The 24,745-nt window shown below is 37.8% G+C and overlaps 1 protein-coding gene across 3 annotated transcripts in view; it reads left to right on the top strand.

Moving 5' to 3' along the window:
- LOC150080002 (TNF receptor-associated factor 2-like) overlaps positions 1–24,745 on the top strand; it is a 123,840-nt gene that overhangs the window by 8,462 nt on the left and 90,633 nt on the right. The window contains exons 2-3 of one of the 3 annotated variants that reach the window (XM_090382713.1): positions 316–561; positions 21,372–21,476. The exons of 1 other annotated variant lie outside the window; for it this stretch is intronic. In XM_090382713.1, the coding sequence (XP_090238839.1) occupies positions 322–561; positions 21,372–21,476 (345 nt within the window). In that variant the 5' untranslated portion in view covers positions 316–321. The remainder of the gene's footprint in view (positions 1–315; positions 562–21,371; positions 21,477–24,745) is intronic. One more of the 3 variants, XM_090382715.1, reaches the window with a different exon arrangement.

Genomic DNA, 24,745 nt, shown 5'->3' with positions numbered 1-24,745 from the left:
CTGGTTAGGATTGTGTACTCTAGTAATGGTAGATTACTACACAATCCTAAAAAAGTAGTGACGAGCATAATCGATTATTTAAATAATTGAATGATTGCCATAATCAATTATTTTGATTATGAAATAAAAAACAAACAAATTTTTTTTTATTTTATTTTGTTGTATTACACTGAAAGTTTTGAATTCTTTTCTGAAATTTGAGAGGTATGTAAGTGGAATGGGTAATTTAACAGTGCTATTTATTGCGTTAACAAATGTGGAATTATCTCTAAATTTATTATGTGATCTAACTAAATAATTTCTTGTGCTTTTCAGGGACATATGGCTACAGAGGAAGTTGAGGCAGAGAGTATATATAAGCTCTTAAGTCTACCAAAATTAAGTAAAATCAGATTCATAGATTCATACCCAAAGAGTCACATATGCTCACAGTGTAAAAGTAAGAGTATTGAAATACTTAACACTTGTTGTGAGATGATTTGCCATTGCTGTGCTGAAAAGGCCATCTCTGATGGCTTGTTTACTTGTCCAACCTGTAAGAATTCTTACAGTAAATGTAAGGTTAGTGTTCAGGCATGTCAAAAAAGGTCTTGTATGTCTTATGATTAAATATTTATTTTGTAGTCTGATATTTATTGACATAATTAGAAATATGTAATATAAAGCAATCTCTATTTTTAATTAATACAACATTGATATAATTCCAAGATTCCTGCAACTAGTATAATGTTTTGGCCTTTTGTTATAAATATGATCCTGTAATAAATACATTTAATTAGTTATAAAATGTAATGTTCATTGAACTGTGATTATATTCCTCAGGTGTTTTGAAAATTTTATTTAATTTAGAAGGATTTGATGTTTATATATCCATTACAGTTATACTGAGTTGAGATTCGTATTGAAATGTAGAACCTAACAACAGGAATGTTTTCATCTGTTTAAACAACAGCCGAATAGGAACAGGCAGCCAACTTCCAAAAAGTGTAATCTCATCACCAACATTAAGCATTAAATACCAATTTGCTACTTAATTCACAAAATGGATCTTTAAAATCTTAAACATTTTAAAGATCTGTCTAGATAGGCCTGCATTGATCATGCATTACTACTACTAAGTAGTTTTAGTAGTGGCAAATGATGCAAGAAGGCAAAAAAAAAAAAAAAAAAAACTATCAAAAAAACTTCCCATATCACCTGCCCATCCCCTCTAACAGTTTGTCTAGTCCTTCTTCAAATTCATAATGAATTTGAAGAAGGAAAGTAATAAAATGACCCTCCCCGGGCCTTTTAATTTCCATTACCCTGAGTGTGATACAATGCAGTTAGTACGTTAATCTGGGATTACTGCTATCCATTGGAATTACCTCTCATTTATCAGTATTAACCCCTTCATGGATTATACCGAGATATCTCGTTTTAAATGTTATTTAGAACTACACGAAATATCTCGGGATACAATAATACCTGAAGCAAACAATAATACCTTCAAATTTAGGACTCAAACATATTTTATCTGGCTAATTTTGCATTAGGCAGGTAAATCCCGAGTTTTCTCAGGATTTTCTTACGTGTGGCAGCAAACGATTGGCTTTTGTTTTACTTATATTGTACAGCAATGTCAGAACAGTAGTGCGCATTCCTGTGCCGCTAGTAAGCAAAATATAATTTGCCGTCCTAAATGCAGAATACTGAACCCATGAAAATAATTCACAAAAACAATATTGAAAAATATTTCGGCTCCCTCTTGAACTGCCGCCTGTAAGCGATGCTTACCTCGCCTGTCCACTTGTGGCATCCGTGTGTCAGAATGTAGTTAGTTCGCGATTACTGCTTGTGGCACAGGGTTACTGCTTGTGCGTTCTACTTGATTTTTTAAATTTATTTATATAATGAGTAATGAAGACTTTTTCTGTGCCTTTCTTTTAGCTCAAGCTCTAATTTATTTAAAAAATCTGTATAATTTGCACACTTTTTGGTGTACCCGAGATATTTCAGGATAGCCCAAATGGGTTAATTACTCCCATGTATTTTCTACGAAAAAATTAATAAATAACACAAAAAATTATACCATGAGTATTCGCATGATGCATACTTTTAATCTGTAAAATAAAAAAAAGTCGATCTGTTAAGGCACATTTTCCGGAAAAAAATGTTCCGGGGAGGGGTTAAACTTCAATTGCCACTTTGAAGCTCATCTGCCTAATTTGCCCAGATCTTGTATTTGCATAACCTGATTACTGAGATTAACTAACCTGCCAACCTTTTTATCAAAATATAGACATTAAGCCTGATATACCTTCATCAATATCATTAATAAATATAGAAAACATCAATGGGCAGAGCAGGGCCAACTTCCACACATCTATTCTGCAACCATCTTTCCTCAATTTGAATTTGTGGCCCCCTCGTGTGTAGCCTGAGCAAGAGGAAGAATCCCATCAGCACTGAGCTTGCTCAATCCATTCAAAGCATTAAATACCTCAATCAGATCAACTCACAGGTGACTAGTCTTCACACACTGCAATTTGCAGAATTGAAGCCTTTCTTGGTAAAAGCACCCCTTTGTTCCCTTTCTCAGTACTCATTCCGCAGGTATACATCTTTTTTAAAATGAGGCCTGTACGCCTGTCTGCAGTACTTAAGATGTGGCCTGACCATTGCTTAATACAATGGGATAATCACCTGCTTATCCCTTCTAGAAAAATTCCTGTATATCATTGAAAAAACCCCATGAGCTATCCTTGTATTCTGTCTTCTCCATTGCTCAAAGAACTTCATATTCAACTGCACAATTACCACCAAGTCTTTTTCATTTTCTTCTACCATGAGTGTAATAACACACAGTTGGTACATTACTCTGGGGTTAGTACTACCCATATGCAGTACTTTGCATTTATCAATGTTAAATTTCAGTTGCAAACTCTCTGCCCAGCTTTCTAGTTCCTGTTGCAGTAGCATACTGGCATTACTGTCATTAACCACCCAGCCAACCTTTATCATCTGAAAACTTGTATATTAAGCCTGATATGCCTTCTTCAATATCAATGATAAATATAGAAAACGACAATGGGCCCAACATTAGTCCATGAAAAGCAATGTCCGTTGATTATCACTCTGTCTTCTCCCAATCAACCATTCCTTTATGCAGATGATACAAAGGTTTGTTAATAGCAGTAATGACAGTATGCTACTGCAACAGGATCTAGAAAGGTTGGGCAGATGGGCTGAGAAGTGGCAATGCAGTTTAACATTCACATTCAATCCATTCCTCATTTGACAGATGGAAGTTTGTTCCGGCAATCAACTACCAGCTGGCTAAAGGCAATTTCCGCACACCTATTCTGCAACTGTCTTTCCTCAGTTTGAATTTGTGCCCACTCAGATTCTTAATCTGAGCAAGAGGAACAATCCAATCAGCATTAAACCTGATCAAACCATTCAAGGCCTTCAGATCACCTTGCAGGCACCTAGTCTCCAGTCGACGCAATTTCCAGAACTTAGGTCTTTCTTGGTAAAAGCATCCCTCCGTTTCCCTCACCAATCTTGTTGCCCTTCTCTGTACTTGTTCTAGCAACTCTACATCCTTCCTAAAATGAGGCCTCCAGACTGGACGCAGTACTCAAGGTATGGCCTGACCATTGCCTTATACAAAGGGATAATCACTTCCTTATGCCTACTAGCAAAATTCCTGTATATCATTGACAAAACCCCATGGCCAGCTCTAGTAGCTTGTCTGCATTGTTCAGAAAACTTCATATCTGAATGCACAGTTACCCCCAGATCTTTTTCATTCTCTACTACGCTGAATGTAGCACCACACAGTTGGTACGTTTCTCTAGGAATACTGCTACCCATATGCAGTACTTTGCATTTGTAATGATTTTTAAATTATACAATTAAAACACTTTTAATTTTATTTACAACTTTTTTATTTCAAAAATTAAAAAAAAATTGTACATGTACGAGGGTGGTTCAATAAAGAATTGTCGTCACCTACTTCCATATATTGCAGAGTTATGATATTTTGTGTTTAGCATCGTACATATCTCTGTACTAAAGGTGTAAAATTTCAGCCCTGTGTCCTAATTTGTTTTTCTCTTACAGAGCTGAACGTGTGACGAAGTAACATCATGGACAAAGTTGAAGCCAGAGCTGTAATCCGGTATCTGTTCTTGAAGGGAAAATCTCCTAAAGAAATTCACGAGGTGGTGACTGTTACATATAAGGATAGAGCCCCATTCTGTGGCATTATGAAGCACTGGCATAGACAGTTTAGGTGTGGTCGAACATTGGTAGAATCTGAGCCCATTCCAGGTCATCTCCATTCAGCCATTGATGACAGTATGATCAGAAAAGTGGAGTTGTTAATCATGGAAGATAGCCAGATATCTGTGCGTGAATTGTCCCAGGAGGTGAAGATTAATGTGGGCTCTGTTGAAACAGTCCTTCATGGCCAAATCCATTTACGGAAATTGAGTGCAAGGTGGATTCCCTGATTATTGACTGGTTTCCAGAAGGCTGATCGACAACAGAAATCATAAGAGTTGTTAGCCCTGTGCCCAAAAAATGAGGAAGACTTTTTCTCTCCTCTAATCGCTCAGGAGGAAAGTTGAATACACCATTTTGACTCTGAAAATAAAAAGCAGTCCATGGAATGGCAACATCATGGTCCCCCCCCAAGAAGGCAAGGGTCCAAGCGTCAGCAGGAAAGGTCTTGCTGACAGTGTTTTGGGATGAGAAAGGCATAATAATGATTGATTAACTGCCAAAAGGTAGAACAATTACAGGTGCCTATTATGCCAACTTACTCACACAATTAAGGAAGAAAATCAAAACATGTAGACGTGGTATGCTGTCTAAAGGTGTGAGAATGCTTCAAAACGATGCCCCAGTTCACACTTCTGAAATTGCAACAACACAAGTTGCCACTTGTGGATATGAAATACTGCCCCATCCAGCCTACGCATCCGATCTTGCACCATCGGACTTCTTGTTTCCTTCCCTCAGATCATTTCTTTGGGGGAACCAATTCCCTGACGACGAGACACTCATTTCTGCAACAGAGTCATAGTTCAAAGATCGACCTCACCGCTTCTACAAAAACAGTATCCGTAGCCTCAATCATCAATCAGAAAAAATTTGTAAATCTGCATGGTGGCTATGTAGAGAAGGACTAAAACCTGCGCCAAGAATCAACAGGCTAGCACCTCTGCAGCTAGGTCAGGGCAATTCTTTATTGAACCACCCTCATATAAAAATTGCAAATCATAGTCAAGAAAATGTACACTTACAGTCATTAGCACTACACTTTTTGAATTAAAATTTCAAATTGATCCAAATTGAAAGTTTCTTCTTGAGAAATTTTTGCTAATTTAGCAGTGAATGTTGTATTTCTTTCATACTAGCTGATAATTTTTCCCTAGTGATGTTCAGATTTCTAACTACAAACTTTTTTTTTTTTTTTTTTTTTTTTTCAACGATCCAACCAACCAATACTTGGGGTTGTTCTTTCCCTTTATTTTCCACATTAAAATGATTATGAAATTCTAAGGCCTAAGCCTGTAAAATTGATCCAGAAATTGAGCTTCCTTTGTCTCTCTCTCATCTGTGTGAACCACAAAAAAAGAGCCTTGTAAGTTTGCTCAAATTCTCCTTTCTTCATTGTTTTTCTATTCAAATTTTCACTATCACATACAGGTGCTTTTTGTGATCATCATTTTTAAATTTCCACTGTCTTACTCCTTCAGTCCACTACAGTCACTTCACCAACACCAAGATCAGTGAGAAGAATAAAAGAGTGATCTTACCAAAAAAAGGCTTCAGTACTGCAAATTGTAGTATCTAGAGACTAGGATGCATTAAGCAAGCTGAATGCAGATGCTTCTTCTTCCTCTTGCTTACACCACATACACATGTAGGGAATAAATTCAAATCAAGGAAGGAGAGCTATAAGATAGATGTGCAAAAGTTTCCCTTCATACAGAGGATAGTTGATTGTTGGAACAAACCTTCCATCAGTTGTTGTGGAAGTTTGAATAAATTCAAGGAAGAACTGAACAGGCTATTGGAAGGATGGACAGGTGATGTGCAGAGTTTTTTTTTTTCTGATGCTGTATAAGCTTGATTTCCTGCATTGTTTTTGCTAATAATAATAATAATAATACTAAATAGAGCAAGTGTACTCAACTTGATAGTCTAGTTTAAAGGAACAAATTGATTATAAAACTTATAAATTTATCTATTTTCCTTAAAGAGTGAAATCCTGAGTTCTTTACTAAAACGTTATTGTATTTTCTTTTCCTATGCCACCAAACCAAATGAAATTTGCAATTCAGTTTTTTCCATCTCTCCAATTGTGCTTTAGCATTATCATTAGCATTAGTAGAGGCATTTGATACAAGAAAGCAAGCTTACGCAGCATCAGTCAAAAAAAAAAACCACTTCCACTTCACCACTCTGTTCGTTCGAAATACCTGTCCAGCTGAGCCTTAAACTTATTTAGCCTATCAACTTCCATGACAAGGGATGGAAGTCTGTTCCACCTACCAACCACCCGCTGGCTAAAGGCAAATTTCCGCACATCTATCCTACATCTGTCTTTCCTCAATTTGAATTTATGCCCTCTCAGGTGATTATTCTGAGCAAGAGGAAGAATCCCATCAGCATTGAGCATGCTCAAACCATTCAAGGCTTTATACACCTCTATCAGATCACCTCGCTGGTACCTAGTCCTCAGACACTGTAATTTGCAAAATTTAAGCCTTTCTTCGTAAGAGCACCCCTTTGTTCCATTCACTAATCTTGTTGCTCTTCTCTGTACTCATTCCAGCAGCTCTACATCCTTCTTGAAATGAGGCCTCCAGACCTGTATACAGTACTCTAGGTGTGTGGCCTGACCATTGCCTTATACAAGGGAATAATCACCTCCTTATCCTGCTAGAAAAATTCCTATATATCATTGACAATACACCATGAGCTACTCTTGCAGCCCGTCTGCACTGCTCAGAGAACTTCATATCTGCCTGCACAACCACCCCAGGTCCCTTTCATTCTCTACCACTGTCAGTGTAGTACCACAGAGTTGATACGTTGCTCTGGGGTTGCTGTTTCCCATATGTAGTACTTTACATTTGTCAATGTTAAACTTCATTTGCCACCTCTCAGCTCATCTGCTCAACCTTTCCAGATCCTGTTGCAGCAGCATAGTGTCAGTAGTGTCCTTGACAACCCTGCGTCGTATCGTCTGCAAACTTGGACTTTAAGCTTGATATACCATCATCAATATCATTTATAAATACAGAAAACAACAATGGACCCAACAGTGAACCCTGAGGGACTCCACTGATAACATTAGTCCACGATGAGCAGTGTCCATTGATTACCACTCTCTGTCTTCTTCCCCCTCAACCACACCTTTATCCATAGCAGCAATTTGCCTACAATGCCACACTGCTCCAATTTGTGCAGCAGTCTTCCATGTGCAACAGTATCAAAAGCCTTTCTAAAATCCAAGTATATAATATCAAAGTTATTCCCTGCATCCAGTTCTTTTGTGATTGCATCATAGTATTCAATCAAATTGGTCAGGCAAGACTTCCCCTTAACAAAACCATGCTGTGTCCGAGCTATAACTGAAGTCTTGTCCAGATGATCTTGCAGTGCTTCTTTAACCAGTGCCTCCATTAATTTTCCTGGAACAGAAGTTAAACTAACAGGTCTGTAATTACTTATGTCAGCCTTTGATCCTCCTTTGTGAATTGGGGTTACATTTGCACATCTCCAGTCTGTGGGTACCTCCCCTGAGTCCAAGGAAGCTCTCATAATTATGGCTAAGGGTTTGCTTACTTCCTTTGCTGTCTCCTTTTATATAACTGGATAGATCCCATCCACCCCAGGTGCCTTTCTTGCATTTATCTTCAACAATTTCTCCTCCACTTTACTCTCAGTTATTACAAGATTATCTAGCTTACTGCCAGAGTTGAATACACCTCTGGCATTCCCCTCACTGAATAACTCCTCATGTATGAATGTCGATGCAAAATATTCATTTAGTTTGTTAGCTACCTGAGCAGGATCATCAACGGTTGACCCATCGATATCAAGTGGACCAATCTGATTCATCCCCTTCCTTCTAGAGTTTACATAAGTAAAGAACTCTTTGCTGTTTTTCTTTCCATCCCTTGCCAAAGATTTCTCTTAATCTGCCTTCGCCTGCCTAACCTCCTTTGTAACTTGGTTACAGATCAACCTGTATCTATCATAGGCTTCTGTGTCACATGTTAATTTGTATGTATCCCATGCATTTTTCTTCTCTGCCATATGTCTCATTTGTTCATCTGACATCCATTTAGGCCTAAACCTTGAACAATATTTCTTAATTGGTATGTAAAGCCTAGTAGCTTCCAAGATAAGTTCTTTGAATGCTTGCCATTTTGAATTTGCTGTTGGTAACATCATCAGTTGGTTCCACTGTATAGAATTTAAATACTGTCTCAGTCCATCGTAGTCGCCTTTACGAAAGAATTAACCCTTCCCTTTACCCCTAATGGTAGTTACCTCTTTGAGTAAATCCCACTTCAGCACACTGTGATCACTTCCACCTAGTGGTTCATTTATCTGCAGATTCTTAATGCATGAAGAATCACTACTGATAATCAGATCAAGAGTATTACTCGCTCTAGTTGCCTCCCAAACATGCTGATGTAGAAAACAATCATCCAATAAATCCACAAAAGCCTTGCTAGTGTGTGAGTGACCAGCCCCCAAATTCCAGTCAATATCTGGGAAATTAAAATCCCCCTTTATAAGACTCTCTGATTTACTGGCCCACTCTATTTCCCTGTACAGTTTCTTATTATACTCATCAGAGTCATTAGGCCTATAGCACACTCCTACTCTCAATGTTGATCTCCCAATGCTTATGTCACACCAAACTGACTCGACATTGCACTGTCCAGCGATGTCAACTGGCTTCACTTCCTTGGATTTTATGTGTTTCTTAACTAATAGCATAACCCCTCCTCCCTTCCTATCCTGTCTATCCTTTCTGTAGACGTACTCCCCAAATTCCAGTTCTGCAATCCTTATATCTGTGTGACAGCACGTCTCTGATATCCCAACAATATCTGCCTTTGATGTTTTGAGCAATACCTCAAATTCATCAAATTTATTTACTAAACTCTTAGCATTGGTGGACATGTAAGTATACATGCACCTGTTTCTATTCTTAGCTACCCTAACACAACCCATGTGTTTACTTGTACCGCAATGACCCTCAGCAGTCTCTGAAATATCCTCTATCTTGTTGTTCAGGCTTCTGTTCATTCCAATAGAAGCAGTGCAAGAATCTCTTTCACCTCTGCCAGTGGCTACTGTTAATCTATTAGTCTTTGTCTCCCCCCAAGCTAGCAGTTTTCCGACCCACCTAACACTGCCTTGATAACATCAGCAAATATTCTTGCACCCTTTCTATTTAAGTGTATCCCATCCCTGTAGAAGCAGTTTCTCCTGTTTACAAGTACAGTCCAGGCTGAAAAAAATTTTACCCCTTGAGCCTTGCACAATCTTTCCAGGGCCGAATTGATCGACAAGGCTCTCATCATATACTCCCTCCTATCGTGTCTGGGCAGAATTGCAGACACTTTCAAATTCAACCCTAATTCACAGCTTTTTTTCAATAGTGACATGTACTTGTTAAGTAATTCTGCTGGTCTCCTACTTCTCCTGCGTCCTCATGTTTCAAGTTTGGTTATACAACTCAGTAATCAGCTGAAATGAGCCAGACAATAAATGTTTCCTAGTCAAAGAATCAGAAAGTATTGCCTTAGCACTACCAATAGCTGCTGAATGCCTACTATCCAAGAAATCAACAAATTCTTTTATAGAATCAAAATTTTTAGGATAAAATGACACTGCTTTTAACTATGTTCCCCATTTTGTGAGAAGAGGATCAGGTGCGAGAGGAAGAGTATTCAAGTTGCAATTTTGACAAAATCATTTTTATACTAAAAATAAGTTAGCATTAGCATTAGTAGACGCATATGATGCAAGAAAGCAAGCTTATACAGCATCAGCCAAAAAAAAAAAAAACCTTCCCATTTCACCAATCATCCGCTCCAAAAATTTATCCACTTCTTCCTTGAATTTATTTAAGCCATCAACTTCCACAACTGCAGGTGGAAGTTTGTTCCAGCAATCAACTACCTGCTGGCTAAAGGCAAATTTTCGCACATTTGTTCGACAACTGTCTTTCCTCAATTTTCTTGCATTCTTTCTATTTAGGTGTGTCCCATCTCAGTATAAGCAGTTTCTCCTGTTAACATGCAGAGAGCACATTGAGAAAAATTCTACCTCATTAGCCTTGCACAATCCCTCCAGGGTCGAATTGATTGACAAGGCTCTCATCATTTACTCCCTCCTGTCATGTTATGGTTTTTTCAACATTGATCTATACTCATTAATTAAATCCTCAGATCTCCTTCACTTAATGTCATTAGTGCCAATGTGTACAACAGTATTCAATAGCGGATATCATTTTTAAGTGCGCCTTTTGTATCCTTAAAAGATGATCATCATCATCATCATCATCAGCCATTTTCAATCCACTGCAGGATGAAGGCTTCTCCAGCAACTTTCCAGTTCCTTCTGTTTTGAACACTGGCCATCCATTTACTACCCAAAAACTCATGAATTTCATCTATCCATCTCCGCCTTTGTGTTCCAGGTTTTCTTCTAGCTCCTCTTGGGTACCATTCTGTTATTTTCTTAGTCCATCTGTCATCATGTCTTCGAGCTATGTGTCCTGCCAAAGACCATTTTAGTTCTTTAGTTTTGATAAGAATGTCCTTTACTTGAGTTTTCTGCCTAATCCATGTGTTTCTCTTCTTATCTAACAGTCTGATTCCCAATATAATTCGTTCCATTCTTTGCTGTGTAGTTCTCAGCTTCTCTTCCATTCTTTTGGTGAGTGCCCAAGTTTCGCTTCCATAAGTCATGGTGGGGAGTATACATTGGTTCATTATTTTACGTTTCAGACAAACTGGGATATTGCTCTTCAGTATGTGACTATATTTCCTGAATGCTATCCATCTAAAATTTATTCTTCTCTTGACTTCCAGCCATTTATCATTATTACAGCTAATAACGTGTCCCAGATAAGTATATGACTCCACCTTTTCAATTACTGCTCCTTCAATCATTATTTCCCTTTCCGTGGCATACTTGTTCATCATTACTTTTGTTTTAGCCATATTCATCTTTAGTCCAAAATCCTTACTAACTGTGCATAACTGATTAAGATTTTCCTCTAATTCTTTGGGATCGTGGCTTATAACCACAATGTCATCTGCAAATCGTAAATGGTTTAGGTACTCTCCGTTCACATTGACTCCTTTCTGTGACCACTCTAATCTTCTGAAAGCTTCCTCAAGGGCAGCAGTAAACAGCTTGGGAGATATTGTGTCTCCTTGTCGAACTCCTTTCTCGATTTTAAATTTGCTACTGTCTTTGTCTAGTCTAATAAAGGAGGTAGCACTCTCATATATTTTCTTCAAAATCATAATATATGGGGTATCTATGCCTTGTCTTTCCAGTGCCCCAAACATTGCCTTATGCTGTATGGAGTCAAATGCCTTTTCATAATCCACAAATGCCAGGCATAATGGTGTTTTATATTCATTCGCTTTCTCCATTAGCTGTGATATTATGTGAAGGCGATCCATAGTTGAGAATCCTGTCCTAAAGCCAGCTTGCTCTTTCGGTTGATTCTCATCAAGTATTCTTTCTAATCTGTTAGTAATGAGCCTTGTGAACAACTTGTAGATGTGGGATAACAAGCTAATTGGTCTATAATTTCCAATTTCTGATTTATCTCCTTTCTTATGCAGCAAAACTATGATTGCATTATTCCACTGCTTAGGCGTCACACCTTTTCTAATGCACTTTGTGAAGAGCCTTGCCAGTTTTTGTGTTATGTCTCTTCCTCTCAATTTTAACAACTCTACAGTAACTTCATCTTCCCCCGGGGCTTTCCGATTCTTCATTTTCTTCAATGCATGTTCTACCTCATCAGGAAGAATATTGGGTATGTTGCATGTGTTGCTACTTTGCAATCCATCTTCCCCACTGCTGGTATCATTCCCTCGCTCCTTTAGCATTAGCATTTTTAGCATTAGTAGAGGCATTTGATGCAAGAAAGCAAGCTTATGCAGCATCAGCCAAAAAAAAAACCCACTTCCACTTCACCCCTCTGTTCGTTCAAAATACCTGTCCAGCTGAGCCTTAAACTTATTTGGGCTATCAACCTCCACTACAAGGGATCGAAGTCTGTTCCACCAACCAACTACCCTCTGGCTAAAGGCAAATTTCCGCACGTCTATCCTACATCTGTCTTTCCTCAATTTGAATTTATGCCCTCTCAGGTGATTATTCTGAGCTAGAGGAAGAATCCCATCAGCATTGAGCATGCTTAAACCATTCAAGGCTTTATACACCTCTATCAGATCACCTCGCTGGTGCCTAGTCTCCAGACACTGTAATTTGCAAAACTTAAGCCTTTCTTCGTAAGAGCACCCCTTTGTTCCATTCACTAATCTTGTTGCCCTTCTTTGTACCCATTCCAGCAGCTCTACATCCTTCTTGAAATGAGGCCTCCAGACCTGTATACAGTACTCTAGGTGTGGTCTGACCATTGCCTTATACAAGGGAATAATCACCTCCTTATCCCTGCTGGAAAAATTCCTGTATATCATTGACAATACTCCATGAGCTACTCTTGCAGCCCGTCTGCACTGCTCAGAGAACTTCATATCTGCCTGCACAACCACCCCCAGGTCCCTTTCATTCTCTACCACTGTCAGTGCAATACCACAGAGTTGATACGTTGCTCTGGGGTTGCTGTTTCCCATGTGTAGTACTTTACATTTGTCAATGTTAAACTTCATTTGCCACCTCTCAGCCCATCTGCTCAACCTTTCCAGATCCTGTTGCAGCAGCATAGTGTCAGTAGTGTCCTTGACAACCCTGCCAACCTTTGTATTGTCTGCAAACTTGGACATTAAGCTTGATATACCATCATCAATATCATTTATAAATGCAGAAAACAATAATGGACCCAACACTGAGCCCTGAGGGACTCCACTAATAACATTAGTCCACGATGAGCAGTGTCCATTGATTACCACTCTCTGTCTTCTCCCCCTCAACCACCCCTTTATCCATAGCAGCAATTTGCCTCCAATGTCACACTGCTCCAATTTGTGTAGCAGTCTTCCATGTGCAACAGTATCAAAAGCCTTTCTAAGATCCAAGTATATAATATCAAAGCTATTCCCTGCATCCAGTTCTTTTGTGACTGCATCATAGTATCCAATCAAGTTGGTCAGGCAAGACTTCCCCTTAACAAAACCATGCTGTGTCCGAGCTATAACTGAAGTCTTGTCTATATGATCCTGCAGTGCTTCTTTAACCAGTGCCTCCATTAATTTTCCTGGAACAGAAGTTAAGCTCACAGGTCTATAATTACTTGTGTCAGCCTTTGATCCAATGTATAATTCCTTGTATAATTCTCTATAGTAGTCTTCTGCTATTTGAATTATGCCTTCTCTGCTGTTTATAAGTACACCATCGCTATTCTTCAGTTTCATTATCATTTGTCTTTCTGTATTACTGCTCATGGCTGCTGATTTAAATCCTTTGTTTTCCCTTAATGCTTGTTCTACTTTTCTTGTGTTAAATCTTCTTATGTCCTCTCTGAGTCTCTTTCTAATGGCTTTGCATAACTCAGTATACTCAATTTTCTCCCTGTCAGTGTTTTTCTTGCTCTTCATTTGTGGTCTTCGGTTCATCATGACAAGTGTTTCTTGACTAATTTTTTCTTCTTTGGATTTCTGTTTCCCTATAATTTTCTTGAGCTTTATCACTTTCAGAAAGTTGTAATATTCCTCGTTGATATCTTGGTCCTGAGCAGTCTGCAGAAGCTCAAACGTGTTCTTAAGTTCCAGTATATACTGCTTTTTCTCCTCCTCTGTTATCTCAAAGACCTTTGTATTATTTACTCGAGTCAGTTTTTTCCTTTCCTTTCCTACATCTATATCAAGTGTACACCTTACCATTCTGTGATCACTTCCAACATTTATCTTATTCAGGACGGTAACATCATTCATAATATATCTTCTGTTATTGAGGATGAAGTCGATTTCATTAGTTGTTAATCCATTTGGACTCTTCCATGTCCACTTTCTGTTCACCCTTTTCTTGAAAAAAGTGTTCATTACTGACAGTCCTTGAGATTCTGCAAATTCCACAAGTCTTTCACCTCTTTTATTTCTTTCACCAATTCCAAAATTTCCTATAGTTCCTCTTTCTGCACTGTTTTGCCATTTTCCAACCTTGGCATTGAAGTCCCCCATAATAATAGTGTAGTGGGTTTTCTGCTCATCTAGAAGACTCAATTTCGGTGTACATTTCTTCAACCTCTTCATCATCATGGCTCGATGTTGGTGCATAAATCATTATAATCTTTAGCTTGTACCTCTTAGAAATGTTGAGTATTAGTCTTGACACCCTTGGTGATGTACTTTTGAATTCCAAAATGTTGTTTTTAAAATCTTTATGGACCAGAAACCCAACTCCACCTTCACTCCTTTCACTGTTTCCATTGGTGTATAGCAGATTTCCACTTGATAAACTTATAAGTGATTCATTTCTTCTTCTTGTTTCAGTCAAACCGATGATATTCCAATTCACATTTTCTAATTCCTTTTCCAGCTCTAATATCCTGTCTTCACCGATGAGTGATCGCATCAGATTCATCCCCTTCCTTTTAGAGTTTATATAAGTAAAGAAATCCTTGCTGTTTTTCTTAGCATCTTTTGCCAAGTATTTCTCGTAATCTGCCTTCGCCTGCCTAACCTCCTTTGTGACCTGATTACAGACTAGCTTATATCTGCCATAGGCGTCTGAGTCGCTTGATTATTTATATGCATCCCATGCATTTTTGTTCTCTGTTACGAGTCTCATTAGTTCATTAGATAACCATTAAGGCCTAAACCTTGAACAATATTTCTTAATAGGTATGAAACTTTTAGCATCCACAATTAATTCCTTGAATGCTTGCCACTTAGAATTTGCTAAGTAATTGCAATGGGATGATAATTGGATGGGAGGGATTTGTCACCCTTTTTAGGAACTGGCTGGATGTGAGCAAATTTCCAAGCAGAAGGAAAAACACCTTTGAAATAAGTAAGTGAAAAAAGGTGACAAAGAACAGGAGTAAGTTCAGGAGCACACGTTTTGAGAACAAGTGGAGAAATACCATCAGGACTTGGAGCTTTCTTAGCATCAAGATTCGTCAAAATCCTTCTGACATCCTTTTGACGGAAGACCACAGGAGGCATTGAATGGAGCGTGTTGGGAATGGTGGGAGGTGTTTTACCAAGATCATTAATACATGAATTGGAAGAAAAATGGGATGCTAGCAGGTCAGCTATATCTGAAGTGACAACAGAACCATCAGGTTTGGACTGAGGTCAGAGCAGAGATGGGCAAAAGTTGTGGCCAGTAGCTTTGGCAAGAGACCAGAATGCTCAGCTACCATTAGGGCAAGAAGCAAGTTTTCTACTCTTAACCTGTTCAAACTCTAGTTTGAACTGATTAATAACTGCTTTACAATTGTTGCGAGCTTTGGTATAGGCAGAAAATGAAACTGAAGAATTAGAAACGAGCCAATTATGATATGCAACATTCTTCTCTTGAACAGCCTTAGCGCATTTATTGGAAAACCAATAAAGCATGAGATTTTAAAGTGGAATGTGGGATTCCATTGCTACAAGAATAATTTCACTGACATGATCTGAGCAAACATTGACATCAGAAGTTTTGAAACAGTAATCTGACCAAGGAAAAGAAGAAAAGAAATCTCGCATGTCATCCCATTTTGCATTCTTGTAATGCCAAACAATACGAGGTAGGGAATTGCCATGAGATAAAGGCTCCATTGGAGAAGAAACAATCACCAAGTTGTGATCTGAGGTGTCTAAAGGACCACTTACTTCAACCGTGTACTTAGAAGGGTTGTTTGTGAGAAAAAGATCAAGCGTGTTGGCTGTATAGTTAGGATTGTCCGGTATTCTTGTCGGTAAATGAACAATCTGTGCAAGGTCATTAGTAACTGCAAAAGTCTCAGCATCTCGACCAGCTGAGTCGGTGTGACTAGAAAACAGAAGCCAGCTGGAGTTGTGAACATTAAAATCACCAAGGAAAATTTCCTCACTGTTAGGAAAGTTGGACTGGAGAAAGTCAAGTTGCAAAGAGAGGAAGTCAGAGATTCAAGTGATTAGTGGAGTTGGGAGAACAGTAGAGACAACAGATGAATTTTACACAATGAGGTAGAGAGATTTTAAGCCAGAGAAGATCAAAGAGAGGAGATTCCAAATTACCAAGTCTTTGACAGGGAATATTGGAACAGAAATATTCACAAGTACCACTTTTGAGGTGAAAGGAATCATACAGCAAATAGTTTGGTCAACTGAGATGAGCAGTAGTTGAATCAACCGATAACTGAGATTCTGTTAGAAAAAGTACATGGGGTTTGGCAGACTGCAAGTGGAAATGGACATCATTGAGATTTGAATTTGAGACCACATATATTTGTGAAATGATCTAGAAGTGTTTGGGAGGTTTAGATCTTTTCGCAGATAAGCTTACTCTATTAGTTTTACAATTCATGATGTATTCAATAGTAAGAAAAAGTTGGTGGGACATGCTGTGTAAAGTAATGAAATTTTTGGATATGGCGTACACATGGTAAGAATATACCCAGATTCTTGACATAACGTGGCCTCGACAATGCCTCCCGCATACACACTACTCGGAATCTCTCTCCAGTCACTATCTGGCAGAGTAGAGGTAGCAAGATTATATACTAGCTGATCCGGAAGCCTCCTAGAGAGTTACCAATAGGTTTGCCTGCGAACACCGTTTTAGAGCTGTACCATTAGAGACGGATCTACTGTTTTACATGGAGAGACACAAATGATTTGAAAAATGACTTATTCTTCTTTTAAATTACATGGCTTGGTTAAAAGTGACCGTTCTGGAAATTTTTCCTTTGTTTTCCTCTGCTTGGCCATAATGTGTGATGCTGTTTTCACATGTTGGTTGATCTGGAATTTTTTCTTGCATGGAGCATTCTTTTCACGAACAACACAGAACACAATAATGCCATCCATAGTAAAGTCCTCTCCATGACTTGCAATCGACGATTCCATACAAATTACAAAGTTTTTGAAAAGATATTAATTTTTTGCATGAAAACCTTTCATATGATGTAGTCAGTAGCATGAGAGCAAATAGCAGAATATCATTAAAACTGTGGGATATTTATGTGTTCATAAAATTTTATTTCTTTCTTTTCACTTGTTAGCACCGTTTTCTCAATTCGCACATTACCCTCTCTTTTTGAGACCCTTTTCACATGGAATTACTGGTTGTTTTCTATCTCCCCCACCTGCTGAGAAAAACTCATCAGCGGCCCTTTTTATCAGTCATTTTCAATAAAACTACTGTCCTTCTGCAACTCTACAACAAAGGTTTCCCACTTGAGACCACCTCCATCTACTAGATTTTCACTCTCTGATAGTGTAGTAGGGGTTTTCACATCTTTACGTTATGATGCGGAATTGCTTGGTTTCTTTCTATTCATTTTCACTATTTTCATATACTGCTTACTACTTCCCTTGTTTGAAGGTCCTCAGATGGTAGATGATGTCTATGGGTTAATTGTTAATGATCCTGCACAGGGTCATTAACAATTAACCCATACCCATAACAAAATACATAACAATTAACCCATAACAAAATACCTATTCAAGTTGCATACAACTTGAATAGGTATTTTGCATCTAAATTCTCACATGAGCAATTCTTTAGAAAGGGGGATGCCAGAATTTTATCAAAGTCTGAAAAGCAGCTAAATGACTTTGCGATAACTGAAAGAAATGGAGAAGAAATTGTTGAGAATGTACATAAAAAAGGAACCTGAAGCAGATGGAATCTATCCAATTAAGCGAGGCAACAAAAGAGGTAAGCAATCCTTAGCCATAATTATGAGAGCATCCTTGGATTCAGGGGAGATTCCAGGATAGCTCATGCAGAACTTTGCTAGCAGGGATAAGCAAGTGATTATTCCTTTGTATAAGGCATCTCAAGACCAGGCACCTGTGGAGAGATCTGACTGAGGTGTTTAAAGCCTTGGATGGATTGAGTAATCTGAATGTTAATGGTATTCTTCTACTTGCTAAGACCAGACACATGAGGGAGTATAAATTCAAGGTCAGGAAGGATGGTTGCAGGTTAGAAGGATGGTTGATGGTTGCAGAAGTTTGCCTTCAGCAAGCAGGTAGTTGATTGTTTGTAAAAACAGGCTTCCATGTATTGTTGTGAAGGTGAATGGGTTGAATAAATTGAAGGGAGAATTAGACAAATTCTTTGAGGGTAAGGATGGGTGAACTGTTTTTTTTTTTGCTGATGTAAGCTTGCTATATAAGCTTGCTGTCGTGCATCATTTGCCATTATTACTACTACTACATTCAATGTAGTGGAGAATGAAAAAGACCTGGATTAATTGTGCAGACATGAAATTCTCTGAGCAGTGCAGACATGTTCCTAGGACAGCTCACCACAGGGTTTTCTCAATGATATACAGAAACTTTGCTAACAGGGATGAGCAGGTGATTATTCCTTTGTATAAGGCCATGGTTAGGCTGCATCTTGAGTACTGTGTACAAGTCTGGAAGCCTCACTTTAGGAAGGATGTATATCTGCTAAAATGGGTGCAGAGAAGAGGAGCAATCAGACTGGTGAAGGGAACTAAAGGGTGCTCTTTCGTAGAAAGGCTTCATTTCTACAAATTGCAGCATCTCAGGACTAGGCACTTTTGGGGAGATCTGATTGAGGTGTTTAAAGCCTTGAATGGGTTGAGTAAGCTGAATGTTACTGGCATTCTTCCACTTGCTGAGACTACACACATGAGGAGGCATAAATTCAAGTTGAGGAAGGATGGTTGCAGGATAGATGTGTGGAGGTTTGCCTTTAGCCAGCGGGTCATTGATTGTTGGAACAAGCTTCCATCTGTTGTTGTTGTGGAAATGGATGGGTTGAATAAATTCAAGGAAAGTATGGATGGGTAAACTGTGTAGGTTCCACAAATTCTTGGAAGGTATGGATGGGTGAACTGTGTAGGGTTTTTTTTTTTCGTTGGCTAATGCATATAAGTTTGCTGTCTTGCATAATTTGTCATTATTACTACTACTACTACTACTACTACTAATAATAATAATAATATTTCCATGTGAAAAAAAAGTTTTGTTTATTTTTGTACAATTATCAAGCATACGTTACTCCTACATTTAGCACAAGAACTTGCTAAAAATTATAATTACTATTATTTTAGAAGTTATTGTATTATATTCTATGTATCAACCATATGTATACTTGACAGCTGTACAAAAAAAAAAAAAAAAAACTAAACTTTTTTTCAATTCAGTGATTTTTGGAAATAGTCTCTTGAGAGTGGCTGTTGATGATTTTTCTACTCCATGCTTTGCTGTTTTGATTTAGAATCAAAGTGATGGAGCCATGTTCCATCCATTGTTGTGTATCTGTCACAAAGGTTTTTTGGACTGGCATGGAGAGAAGACACTTTCCAAGACTTGCATGTACTTCTCTTCAGGTATCAGAATTTGAGGCAACCATTATTAACAAAGTCCACAACATTGTCCTGCAGGATTGTCATGGACTTTTTTGACTTGACATTTTCTGGAGTGGAGTTCCTCTGGCATGTTCATCTTCACATGAATCCCTGCCACTCTTAAACTCACAGCACTACCTTTTAACTATATGATATGATGGAGCAGAGTCACTTTGTGTACCACCAAGTCTTTGTGAATATCAGTAAGGTTCATTTCTATTTCACAAAATGTTTCATACCAGCTCTTACTTTTGTTTTCTCCATTTCTTACAGAGGTAGTGTTCCTTGAGTTAGTTGCTCACCTGCAACAAAAAAAGTGTTGTTATGAGTGAAATCTAATTTTGCATGTTTGCATCAGAGACATGTAGGTACATAATACATATTTCAAAAGAACTTGAAACTAATTATTTCAATATTAGGGGTAAAACGACTTCATCATCCCTCATAATTTTGTATATTTAGTGTAATGTCTTTTACTCAATGTATATGAAATAACTTGGTTTACCCATTACAGTTACCAGTACCATTACACATTAAATAGCCAACACACCTAGAGTACTGTGTACAGGTCTGGAGGCCTCATTTCAAGAAGGATGTAGAGATGCTGGAACGAGTACAGAGAAGGGCAACAAGATTAGTGAATGGAACAGAGGGGTGCTCTTACGAAGAAAGGCTTAAGTTTTGCAAATTACAGTGTCTGGAGACTAGGCACCAGCGAGGTGATCTGATAGAGGTGTATAAAGCCTTGAATGGTTTGAGCATGCTCAATGCTGATGGGAGTCTTCCTCTTGCTCAGAATAATCACCTGAGAGGGCATAAATTCAAATTGAGGAAGGATAGATGTAGGATAGACGTGAGGAAATTTGCCTTTAGCCAGCGGGTGGTTGGTTGGTGGAACAGACTTCCATCCCTTGTCGGTTATTTTTTATTTATTTATTTTTTTTTGCATAAGATGCTGCATAAGCTTGCTTTCTTGCATCAAATGCCTCTACTAATGCTAAAACTCTTTTTTTTTTTTCATTTTAGTCACAGTGCCTTATAAACTTGATTTTCCTTAATTATATATATAATAATATAAAATTTTATGATGGAAGTAATAAGTATAGGTTTTTTCTTCTTATTTATAATATATAGATTTTTATTTATTATAAAAAATCATAAATTAACCTTGTTAATTGATCTTCTAAATTAAACTTGTTAATTTTACTGTTTAAACCTCATTAAGCCTGAATGATGAGATTCAGTTGACTCTTGAAATTTAGTCAAATTATATTAAGTTTATGTATTGAGATGGATAATTGCATTCTAGCATTCAATAAATACCTTAATTGCTTACATGTTTTTATAGCATTTTTATTTCTTTAATTATTGTTCTTAATATAAAATTTTTTTTAAATGATTTTAAGATTTTTGGTTATCTAGGACAGGGATGTGGAAACTTTTTTTGGTAAATCCCCTTCCCCTCACACCATCAATTTTCCTCTTTCTATATAAGCAAAACAAAATTTAACTTATATTGCTTGCCACAGTTTGCACATCCCTAAGAACTGCTCCTGGTCATTTTAATGTGTGGATAATCAGAATTCTACATGTATTTTTTTTTTTTTTTTTTTTTTTCTAGTTCACATCACACACTGTAGATTATGAACTAATCAAAAATTTGAAGGCAAACTGTCTGAATTTAGAAAAGGGCTGTAAGAGGGTTATACATTTACAAGATCTCCAGGTATTGTGAAATTTGTTCAGCTTCTAAAATTTAAGTTAGAATATATTGTTATAAATTTAATGACATAATAAAACCATATCTCTTATCAGCAGGTTTCTAGAAAGTGGCTATTTCCAGATACCAAGAGTAGAATCTCCAATTTTGGGTAATAAGAAATATGCTGACTTAGCAGTCCATGTGATCTTTAAACCCTTTCAAGAAGCTCGGTCTTGTTTTTTTTAGTTGCAATCTCCATAGTTGGACATAGAATTCCAAGTGCAATCTTACAGTACAATTATGACCTCCCCTATCGCTACAAGATTCTGTTTGATAAATCAGTAGGATATCATGGGCTTTCCTTGTCACCTGTCTACACTCTTTGGAGAATTTCATATCCAACTGTATCATAACTCCCAAATCCCTTTCTTCCTCCTGTACTATTTTTAGTTCAACCCCCGCCCATGTCGTATAATTAATTTTCAGTTGGTATTTCCCTAGTGTAAGACTTTGCATTTTGCTGCATTAAAACATAGCTCCCACTTTTCTGGTCATCCTCCAAGCTTGTCCAAATCATTTTGAAAGACCAGGTTCTCGGCATTGACCATTTACCACTCTCCCAGTCATCTTTATATCTGAAAATTTTGATATTACAGTCAGTCCTCGTATAACACGTGTTTACACTACACGAATTCGATCATACACGATTTATAAATAGGGGAACGATATCGTATATAACACAAACTGAATTCGCTTATGCACGATTTGCCTTTCTGTTTACAAGAAATGGCAGTTGAATGCAGAATCACCCCAACCGAACGCAACAAGATAGGAATGAAGAGAAGATTCTGAAAATGTATTTATGTTTTTTATATCAGTGAAGGGGAAACACATTTCACCATAATAATGTAAAAATCAACAATTCCAGCTATCGGTATAATCGCAAATGCAATTAGATCGAGTTTACTACCAGGTTATAACAGATTCCACTAGCAGAAATGCAACTGAAAATTGTTTTTACTGTTTTATGGTAGTAAACCCTAGAAATGTGCTTTAGTAAAATGTGAGGTGTTAATAGTGTATCTCTGCCTTTACGGTGTTGTTTATTCAGTTGCTACACGCATGCAGCTTTGTTTATGTGTATCAAGCGTGCCTCCTCGTTTTGTAATTGTGCTTTATTCCCTAAAAATGAGTAAAATACTTAAAAGGTGTGAAAAGGAAGCGTCCCGGTGAAGACGCTGCAGATTCAGAGAGAAAAAGAAAAGCAATATCGATAAACAGAGGCGGACTGGGTCAAAACTTTTTACCCGGGAAAATTTATAGTGGCCTCATACTATGGTTTATGGCCAAAATCACACCGGCCTCCAGCCCACCGGGGTTTTCCCCGGTAAGGCTTATAGCCAGTCTGCCTCTGTTGACAGAGAAAAAATATGAATAAAATTGTGAAACACTGTGAGCGAAATGAAAGACCATGTGATATTGCACATGCTACAGACCTGACTGAGGCAATGCCGAGAATTACAAAGAATGCAGAGAAAATAAAAACAACTTTCATGGCAGGAACAACTCAAAGTGTAATTAAACTCCATTAGATTAAGACACAAAGAATTGGAAGAGATGGAACTGCTGTCATCTGTTTGGATAGAAAATCAAACAAAAAACAAGTTTGCTTACGATAGAAGCAAAAGCAGTAGCAATATTTTATTACATAATAGTCATAATAAAATACGTAAGTATTTTATTACGATTATTTATTGTGTTTGGTAATGTTTTGGTTAAAAATGTGTGTTCAATCTTGGGTGGTCGGCACCTAACCCTATTTTACCCATAGAGCCTGTTGTTTATATTGTACGAGGGTTTCTAGGAACACAGCTATCGTGCTATACGAGGACTGACTGTATGCCCTCTGTCCATTGATTTCTGAATTGTATATATCATATATCCATGTAAGCCCCTCTGGCAATGTGCCATACAGGGCAAGTATTTTCTTGCTTGGCAAGCTTATTTCTAGCTTGATCTAGGTGATCAATAAACTGATATTTATTATTATTATCCCTTCGCCAATATCATTTATGAAAATCAGAAACAACGATGGTCCCAGAAGGGACTCACATCTGGTGAGTATGGGCTTGGCACACCCAGGGTCCTGAGCTGGATATCATCATTCTTCTCTTTCTTGATGATTCTCTCTCTCTCTCTCTCTCTCTCTCTCTCTCTCTCTCTCTCTCTCTCTCTCTCTCTCTCTCTCTCTCAGGGTAACTCAGATTTTTTTTTTTTTGGCTGGTGCATCATAAGCCTCAGGCTTCCTTGTACCATATGGCTAATAATAATAATAATCATAATAATATTAATCGATCCAATGAGCGCCTCCACTTCTGACCTTAGACCAGATGTAAGAGTAAGCATCATCATCATCATCCATTTTCAATCCACTGCAGGATGAAGGCCTCTCCAGCAACTTTCCAGTTCCTTCTGTTTTGAGCACTGGCCATCTATTTACTACCCACAAACTCATGAATTTCATCTATCCATCTCCGCCTTTGTCTTCCAGATTTTCTTCTAGCTCCTCTTGGGTACCATTCTGTTATTTTCTTAGTCCATCTGTCATCGAGCTATGTGTCCTGCCCAAGACCATTTTAGTTCTTTAGTTTTGATAAGAATGTCCTTTACTTGAGTTTTCTGCCTAATCCATGTGTTTCTCTTCTTATCTAACAGTGATACCCAATATAATTCGTTCCATTCTTCGCTGTGCAGTTCTCAGATTCTCTTCCATTCTTTTGGTGAGTGCCCAAGTTTCACTTCCATAAGTCATGGTGGGGAGTATACATTGGTTCATTATTTTACGTTTCAGACAAACTGGGATATTGCTCTTCAGTATGTGACTATATTTCCTGAATGCTATCCATCCAAAATTTATTCTTCTCGTGACTTCTAGCCATTTATCATTATTACAGCTAATGACTTGTCCCAGATAAGCATATGAATCCACCTTTTTAATTACTACTCCTTCAATGATTATATCTCTTTCTGTGGCATACTTTTCATCATTACTTTTGTTATAGCCGTATTCATCTTTAGTCCAAAATCCTTACTAACTCTGCATAACCGATTAAGATTTTCTTCCAATTCTTTGGGATCGTGGCTTATGACCACAATGTCATCTGCAAATCGTAAATGGTTTAGGTACTCTCCGTTCACATTGACTCCTTTCTGCAACCAGTCTAATCTTCTGAAAGCTTCCTCAAGGGCAGCAGTAAACAGCTTCGGAGATATTGTGTCTCCTTGTTGAACTT

Source organism: Mastigoproctus giganteus, chromosome 10 (genome assembly GCF_048544385.1).
Source record: "Mastigoproctus giganteus isolate SK-2022 chromosome 10, ASM4854438v1, whole genome shotgun sequence".
Taxonomy (NCBI): Eukaryota; Metazoa; Arthropoda; class Arachnida; order Uropygi; family Thelyphonidae; genus Mastigoproctus; species Mastigoproctus giganteus.
This window is presented reverse-complemented; position numbering and strand designations above follow the sequence as displayed.